This window comes from Pteropus medius, unplaced genomic scaffold (assembly GCF_902729225.1).
Source record: "Pteropus medius unplaced genomic scaffold, Ma_sr-lr_union100, whole genome shotgun sequence".
NCBI lineage: Eukaryota > Metazoa > Chordata > Mammalia > Chiroptera > Pteropodidae > Pteropus > Pteropus medius.
The window spans coordinates 1,960,461-1,969,548 of NW_024350926.1; the positions used below are offsets into that span (position 1 = coordinate 1,960,461).

The 9,088-nt window shown below is 43.3% G+C and overlaps 1 protein-coding gene across 3 annotated transcripts in view; it reads left to right on the top strand.

The window, feature by feature from the left end:
- Nucleotides 1-9,088, top strand: part of ADHFE1 (alcohol dehydrogenase iron containing 1) — a 32,366-nt gene that overhangs the window by 6,981 nt on the left and 16,297 nt on the right. For all 3 annotated transcript variants that reach the window (XR_005648326.1, XM_039841752.1, XM_039841754.1), the window contains 7 exons: nucleotides 519-556; nucleotides 2,366-2,412; nucleotides 3,725-3,778; nucleotides 3,950-4,104; nucleotides 4,254-4,450; nucleotides 5,915-5,992; nucleotides 7,229-7,334. Coding sequence is in view for 2 of the 3 variants with exons in the window: in XM_039841752.1 (XP_039697686.1) it covers nucleotides 519-556; nucleotides 2,366-2,412; nucleotides 3,725-3,778; nucleotides 3,950-4,104; nucleotides 4,254-4,450; nucleotides 5,915-5,992; nucleotides 7,229-7,334 (675 nt within the window). In the remaining variant the exon portion in view is untranslated. The remainder of the gene's footprint in view (nucleotides 1-518; nucleotides 557-2,365; nucleotides 2,413-3,724; nucleotides 3,779-3,949; nucleotides 4,105-4,253; nucleotides 4,451-5,914; nucleotides 5,993-7,228; nucleotides 7,335-9,088) is intronic.

Here is a 9,088-nt window from a genome sequence, read left to right on the forward strand (position 1 = left end):
AAGCCTGTTTGAAGTTTGACGTTAAACACCTGAAGACAATGGGAAAATACAAGGAAAGATCCTAGGGGTAGGTTGGGGGCCGCGCGGGGGGGAGATGAGATGCATGAGTATTTACCTGTGGGTAAGTTTGGTCAAAGCTCCTGACCTAATAAGAGCTGGGCCCTTACTGAGACCAGGGGCCCCATCTTTTTTACACCCTGGATTTTATCAAGATCAGGGACCCCATCTTGGACTTACTTGTATTCCCAGAGTGCTCATCCCAGCTCCCCATAGGCATTTATTAAGTACTGCTTGAATAATTCATGAAAGAATGGGCCTACAGCACTGGAAAGACTGAGTAAACTTTTTGTCCAGGGCAATTTCTGTTTTTCTATGGACAGCGTTTGCCAATAGCTATTGATTACTTTGATAGCATCTTAGGACTAGACTGCGAAGTAAGTGACTGACGTTCAGGCTTCTTAGCTTTTGCTCTTCCAGTTTCACTTTATATTTTTTTCTTTTCTTTTTCTTTTCCCTAGATGCCAGTGCCCAACTCACTCTCATACTTATTCACAAGGTAACAATACAATTTGTGTTTTTATGTTGGCCACAGTGGTTTTTTCCACGGTTGGCACTTATGATACACTTGGGCAAAGGGTAAAGCAAGAAAATCAAGGGACATGAGAAGGTTGATAAAAATGGTTGTCTTCTCATTCGAAATTGGTAATGTGTAGTTCTAGTTATCTGATGTTAGCGGCATGTATGCTACTGATTATATATTTGGCTCAAATATATATTCAGTACTATTTGTAATGTTTTTCTGTTTTAGATAGAATGATGTGCCAAAGCTGAACATGGTGGTGTGGATAGGGTTTTCAGATTGTCTGAATTCATCAAACAGAATTAATCAAGATGAAATCTTTGGAAGTTTCGAATACATCTCCAAAAAAGAAAGAGGCTAGAGAATGAGGTGGTTCCTAAAAGGGGGGGAAAAAAAACTTATTTGTATCCATTTTTAAATAACATTCTGTTTTTTAATAATTAAAAATAATGACAAAAGTTTTCAGAGTCCACAGACATCTTAATCCTTACCAGTTCCATTGTCCACAGAGCAGCAGGAAGCTCATTGGAGCTTCAGCATGTCCTCAGAATGTCACATGCATCACTGACACAAACACTGATTTCACCTCTTAGAAGGAAAGGTCACATCTAAACAGCACAGCGAGAGGGATAGAAAGGAAGGGGCCTGCCCGTCCGGATCCTAAGCAAAAACCCGCAGAGAAGCCTGTTAGGGAGTGGAACTGATAAAATGGCTGAGGGCTTTGCCTGCCGCTGCAGTGACTCACACTTGAGGACAAGCCAAGGGGCCTGTCATTCATTAACGGCCATCTACCAAGCAGTAGCATCCCCAGAATTTCAGGCCCTCATGAACATATGCAGAATTTTGTCTTCAGCTGGTTTTCTTCATTTCTTACTCGATTTCAAGAAAGAATCAGGACTGTCCTATTTGGGGGAATAAAATTAATAATTTAGGGAAAGATAACCTCGCTATTTAATAGGACCCAATTTATGTCTTTTCCCAAACTTTAATCACAGAAGTAATAGATTATTTCTTTAAAGCCAGTAGGGATCAAAGAAATTTGAATTTTCGTTAAGGATACCCTGGCCCTCAGCTAACTGAAGGTAGATTGTCGTCTAGTTATAGTCTCTTTTTCTTTAAAAAGAAAAAGTAGTAAAAATTGTTTTGTAGACATTTTATTTAATCTTATGACTAACCAGAACTGATTTTAAAAAGTAGATAAAAATGAGGATAGAATTCATTTAGTGGGGCCCTCTTGTTCCACTATCACAGAAAAACCATTTTTGCCACAACTAAAACTGGATGCTTTGCAAAGAAATATTAGTTTATATATTTCAGTAAATTTTACTAAGAAAACTAAATTTTTTATATGTATAAGTTTGAAAAATAGAAATATCTTACTGTGTTAAGTAACCTCCATGGGGAAAAAATCTTAAATGATCACGGTGGCAATAAGAAGTATAAGCAGAACTCTAATGAATTTACTAATAGTTGTTCTCTAAAATAACTTGGGAGTCTAGAAGATTTTTTCCTAAAAGATTTTTACACATTATGTTTTCAAAAGTATTTTTTAATTTCAGTGGAGAATATACTTTATTTTCATACAGTCAGCATCAACTTAGCATTACATAGTCTTAAAATGCAAGTTTAATTTTAATATGCAACAGTAAAACCTGAAAAATATATTTTAGGTAAGGCTTCAAGAGAGATGCTTATGTTCACTGCTGGGATACCAATTTACCATCAAATAGCAATATTTCGCCTTATTTTTGAGGCCTACTCTGATGCTAAGTTTTACATTTCTAGCCCCTGGATTTTCACCTTCTGAGAAAACAACAGATTATGCCTTTGAGGTAAATTTAATCAATCCTTTCTTTCTTTTATAAATGACCTGAAAAAAATACAAATAGGATATTTTGCTAATACATTATTATCTCATTTGAAATCTGTAATTAATTGGTGTTCCCTAATTTCATGATATGATCAGGGACTATTTAGCCAAGTACCTTGTTAGGATAATGGAATATAAATTTTCTGATAACATGAATAATATTTAGAATACTGTCTTCTGTATAGCCATTAAAATAGGACAGGTTCCTGGTTCTACAAACTTTCCAACTTATTATATATGTTGTATGTTAATTCTTCTTTAGTTTTGAAATTATAACAATCCCAAAAGATGTCCAAGTAATCTTTTGGCACAAGAATATAGGAACAATTAATTCTGTAATTACATAATTATTTGTTTAAATACTGTCTCTGCCTAGTTCAGGAGTGATAAGTTAAATGCCAGCAGGGGCCTGACAGTAAAGCATGCATGAGCAGGCTGGGTGAGGCCCGTGCTAAGTTTACTGAGCATAGGCCTATCTGAAGGATGCAGCCTCCACTCAGCCCCACGTGACTGCTGCCCCATAGGAGGGCAGGCCCCGTGTTGCCCAATTATCCAAGCGAGAGCAGACAGTCACACTGGATTTTTTTAATCCTGGTTTTTAAGAATTATTAGCCAATTCAAACATAAGGAATTTAAACATAACATGGATCAAACAAAACATGTCTTTGAGCCAAAAGTGACTCATCACCCATCAATATAAAAACTCTTCTCTCTTCTGTAAACTTAATGAGGCCATGTTCCCCTTGTTCGTAGCTGTGTAACCAGAGCCTAGCACAGTGCCTGGAACATAGCAGGCACTCAGTAGCATTGGGTGGGAGGGAGGATGGATAGATGGATGGATGGATGGATGGATGGATGGATATATGCATGCCAGGATAGTTGGATAGATGAATGGTTGGATGATGAATGGTTAGCTGAGCGAATGAAGGGGTGAAAAATACAAGAGTCAGCGACATTTAAAGTGGAAAATAAGACGAAATTTGAGAGGTAACTTAGCTATGAAGGCAGCTAAGGGAAGGCAGGCATTTCAAGCTGAGGGAACCACTGAGAGTTTATGAAGTGTGTGGGAAAAGGTATGCAATTCCAATGTGACTAGAGGCATGGTTTGCTTAAAGAAGTACGATGAGTCTGAGGCCTGATGCGGGTGACCTGGGAGGCCATGCTGCAGAATATATACTTTATTCTCGAGACAAGGAAGAACTATTTCAGGCTTTTAGAAATGAAATGATCAAATCTCTAATACACCCATTACCTAAATCTTTTTTGTTTTTCAGATGGCTGTTTCAAATATTAGATACGGAGCAGGGGTTACGAAGGAAGTGGGAATGGCAAGTATTTAAGATGTCTAGAGGCTACTGTAGAGGTTACATATCTTTTTAAAAAGTACAACTTGACAACAGCTGAGTTCTTCGTTTTTAAAAATGTTCAATGTTAAGGTTGCCAGAAGTGTTTATTACATTTCTAGTGCCATCGAACTTAACTTATTTTTGTTATTGTAGGACCTACAGAACATGGGTGCTAAAAATGTTTGTTTAATGACAGACAAGAACCTTTCCCAGCTCCCTCCCGTACAAATAGTTATGGATTCTCTAGTGACGAATGGCATCAACTTCAAGGTTTATGATAATGTGAGAGTAGAACCAACTGATAGAAGGTATTTTTTTATTATTATTATTGTTTACTTTAAATGGAAGCTAGTATGTATCGCTGTTTGCTTAAAACTTGTCCCAGGCCTCTCTTAATGTCATGGCAATTTACTTCTGAAAAATATGACATAATTGTTTTTCTGTTCCCTTCTCCAAGCTTCCTGGAAGCTATTGAGTTTGCCAGAAAGGGAGCTTTTGATGCGTATGTTGCTGTGGGTGGTGGCTCCACCATGGACACCTGTAAAGCTGCTAACCTGTATGCGTCCAGCCTTCACTCTGATTTCCTAGATTATGTCAGTGCCCCCATTGGGAAGGGAAAGCCCGTGTCTGTGCCTCTTAAGCCTCTGATCGCAGGTAAACACTGTTTATTTGCTTGTTTGTTTGTTTTATTTTGCAGTTGTCAGAAGGCCTTAGGAAAGATGCAAGCCAGGATTTTTAGGGCATGTGTTTCCAAAGCTTTCTGATTTCTTCATGTCAGTGTAGTACTCTGTTGGGAGACCCAAACAGGTAGCAATTCATTTATGTTTAAGTTCTGATCTTCATTATGCACAGATAGAGACAATTTGGTTTAGTGGTAGGAAAGTCTGCAGATTAAAGCTAAGAAATCAGTGTGATCCCTCTGTCGCAGGTTTGTCCTCTAAACCTTCTCTGTTTTGTCCCATTTTGCCAGCCACTGTGGAGTTTAAGGGGAGCATTTGCTATTATTTTTCTGGTGTTGACTCAACCCTTTCTTCCACATAATGGCTCTTCAACTGACCTGAGGCTTTGTCTCTGCCCTGGGACATGTGGCCAGCATGGCCACATTACTGTGGGCAACATCTGCTCTTTGGCTGCCCGGGGCACAGACATGCAAATCCAGACCAGAATAGCTTGTCTGTTTGACACAGACATTGAGATCTTTCTGTCTTTTCTTCCCTCTCATTTTCTGGCTGTTAGCTTATTACTATTTAAAATTGTATGCTTAAAATACTCTAACTAGTAACTGGAAAATATCAGTTGAAAGTCTTGTCCTCTCTCTTCTCCCACTCCTGTCTTTCGCCCCCATTGTGAATGGGCCTTGAGATGGGACAGGAGTGAGTCGATGGCAGATGAGCTGCTTTGATGTGAATCAGCAGTCAGCAGGGAGCAGCATAATTGATGTCTGGCAAACGGAACCCTCTGGTGAAGCTGTGTCAGCATCACACGGAGGGGTGATTAGCAAAGTTTAGAAACTTGACAGAACTACAAAACCATGAGCCCAGCAAAGGCAAAGCGTTACTATGCTTGCTGCCAAGAGGGAATAAAGACGTCTTTTAGAGAGGCAAATATGAGTTTTCTTCCCGGAGATGCTGAGCAGCTTCTGTTTGAATACTCAACTGCAGCTGCCTGAGCTCCGGCGCTGGAGGAGCCTGAGGTTCCCAGAGTTCCTCACTGTTCATACAGAAACAGACATCACGCATACACGTTAAAACTGCATGTGTGTTAGCACAGACGTGGACATTATACACACATGTTAACACAGGTCCAGCTGTCACACACACACATCAAAATGCACATACATGTTACACATACATGGATTCAATGCAGACACGGGCACCCTACGTGTTAAACATGCATGTTAATGCCGACACAGCCATCATACGGTTGTGTATACAAGTTAATGCAGACGCAGGCATGCACGTGACGCACACATGCATGTTGGTAGAGATACAGACATCAGACAAGCAGTGGGGGCAGCACAGCTTCCCTCTCTAACCTCGCTCCCCGTTTCCTAAGGCTAATTATCTCCACTGAGCTTTATTTATATGCTTTATTAAAATTAATATTATTTTGTTCAAGTCCCAACTACTTCAGGAACTGGGAGTGAAACTACTGGAATTGCCATTTTTGACTATGAACAGTTGAAAGTAAAAATTGGTAAGAACTTTGCCCATTAACTTTTTTTTTTTCATTCTATCTCTTACCTTTTACTCCCACCTCCTTTTCTTTAATCCTAATATTTAACAATCAAGGAGTTATGGAGTTAAGGAGAGGGGATACACACATAAACATTTGATTGCTTTTTCCAAGTACATATAAAAATATGAAACAGTCTAATAAACTTCTTTTTTGAGAATCACCTAAAACGTGTATTGAAATGCCAGGAATCTTGATTGGCCATTTTCCTGCCCAGATTAATGACTGTATGTCAATAATAAATGATTATTCCCTTCCTTGGACATCTTTTTTTTTTATATTTTAAGTGTTTCATTCAGGTATAACATTATATAATAAAATGCATACATTTTAAGAGCCTGGGTTGGTGGATTTTGACAAATATAGCCACCCATATAACCACTACCCCAATCAAAATACAAAATAGCCCCATCACTCTGGTACTTCCCACCTGCTCCTTCCCAGGCGCTCCCTCCAGCCCCATGCCGGGAGTAACCACACTCTGCTTTCCACCTTCTTTGTCGTTTTTATCCTACCTTCTCTGACTCTCAGCTAAGGTGGTGGAACTGGCCCTCTCCCTGAATCTGGCTCAGCATCCTTCTTCCAGGCCTCTGTAGCAGAATAAATTGATATTCGACCACACATCCATAGTAACGTCTCTTTTAAAATTAAATTACATTGTCCTTTGACATTGTTAAGATAATAATAGTTACCAATACTTAAATTCTGCCTTACAGTTCTTTAAGACTTCTCCATAATGATATCTCATGTGATCCTTAAAACACCTCTGTGAGGGATTGTTTGATCTCGAGAACTCAGAGAGGCTAACTGGCTTGCCCAAAGACACACAGTAAGTGGCAGAGCAAGGACCCAACCCAGTGGTGTGCTAGGAAGCCAGCAGTCTGGAATTTATTAAGTGAATACGCCCTGATTTGTAGCGTTTGCCAGTTTCTGTGGTGTAAATCTCCTGCCGGGGCTGGGAAGAGTTGCTCACCCTCAGCTCCCGCGCTCCGGAAGGAGCTTCATTCAGCTCCACAGGAAAACCCGAGTTTCTGACTCCACGTCTCTTTCCACGGCTCCTTGCTACTTCCCGGCATGAGAAGGAACCCCGTCTCACATTTTTTTGTTGTTTAGGATGACTCGCTATCCTAAAGTTATTTAACGCATTTTAAATGGAGTCCCCACCTAAACAGCCTCTACTGACCACCCCTGTCGCAGGCATCGCTTCGCGAGCCCTGAAGCCCACGCTGGGGCTGGTGGACCCGCGGCACACCCTGCACATGCCCGGCCGGGTGGTCGCCAACAGCGGCTTCGACGTGCTCTGGTAGGTGCCGGCGCCACCCACAGTGGCCTTTCCAGCAGCTGGGTCTGCGGACACTCTTTTCTGGCGGAAAGTCCTTGCTACGCATGTATCGATTAGTACTCCACGGCGACCCCAGCTTGGGCTATGATCATCCCCTTTCCTAGATGAAAATAATATTGAGGCCGTAAAGATGGGGGAGTAGGTGACACCCTGGGTGAGCCACAAACCTGCTGTTCAGGACGGACGGCCCCAGCCGCAGCTGTGGCCACAGGGACGTGGCCGAAGGAGTCGTCGGAGCGGGCGTGCCTCTGTAGCCACCTTAGCCGGGGACCGCCCAGGGCCGGCGACTCGGGCGGGAGCTGACGGTCCCTGAGCCGGACCGTGCTCGCCCTGTCCGCGCTCTGCACGCACCCTCACTTCGCCACGGCTCTGTGCCAGGCGTAAAAGAGAAGTCACTTTGAGATGTTGAGTAATGTGCCCAGAGTCATAGGCATGCTCCCTGGGCTTCAGTGTTTCTACCACAGACCTTGCTCCCGAGCTCTAGGCCATTCGTCCCAGCAGCCTCATAGAGGTCCCACGGCACTTCACACACACTCCCCACAGCTCCTCCTCCGGAGTCCCTTCACTTAGTGAGCAGCAGGACTCTGATGCCCACCCCAGCCAGCAGACCCCCTCTCTGGCCTTGCCGACTCTCTCTGACGTTTGCTCCCTCAGGCCTCATTGCTCCCGCCTCGATTCAGGACGGCCCCAGCTCTTGCCCCGACAGCTGTGGTAGTCTCCTCACTGGTCTCCCTGCATCCATCCCGTACTCCTTCCATCCGTCCTCCACACTGGCCTCACCAAGCTTTCGGAATGCAATATGACTGGTACATAGACACACGGGCACGTGCATGTGCGCGCACACACGCGCACGCACACACACACACACACACTCTACCTTTTAAGTCTTTCATTGGCTTTCCATGCCTGCTGTCCGAAGGCCACATTCCTTGGCCCTGGAATGTCCCCAATGCTCAGTTCTTTATCTGCTTGGATAACTCATCTTTCAGTCTCACTGGAGTGTCTCTCCCTGACAGAGCCTTTGCTAGCCCTCCCCTTTCCTCTCCTCCAGTAGAACTGACCACTCTGTCCTTTGCTCTGTCCCACTGGGGGGCCTGTACGTGGCTTCTGAGACACCCCTGTCTTCACGTGCCTGTGTCCCTCAGTGTACTGTGAACTTGGTGAGGACAGGACTGTCTTACTCACTTGTCTATCCCTGCCCCTTAGTACAGCAACTGTCACATCATAGGTACTCAATTAAGACCCATTAAATGAATTTCACACAAGCAGGAGGCGGCAGAGTTAGGATTCACATCCAGGTCTACCCAAGTTCATGGTCTGCTTTACTCACTGCATTACACTGCCTGCCAAGAAACTGGAGAAGACTGTGTCCAACTCCATCCTGGTCAGTGTTGTCAGTCCTTCGATGAGTTCTCCCCTGATGTTTTGGAAGTGGGGGGATGATTCACCTTTAAGTGAATGATTCACAGGTCCAAAGACTTGACTGTCGGAGGCAGCAGGCTCAGAAGAAGGAATGGAAGTAGTTGCCCTTCCAGGTGTTGTCCAAGGGAGAGGACACCTGGCCTGAGGGGTCTGCCCTGAGGCCCAGCAGTCTGTTCTGAAGATGGACACACCCGTGTACGTCGCCTTAGAGGCACTTCCCCTTGTTAGGGTGCCATGGGCCTTCTGATCATAAATTAGCACCCTGGGACTTGCCAATAGGAAGAAAAGGTGCC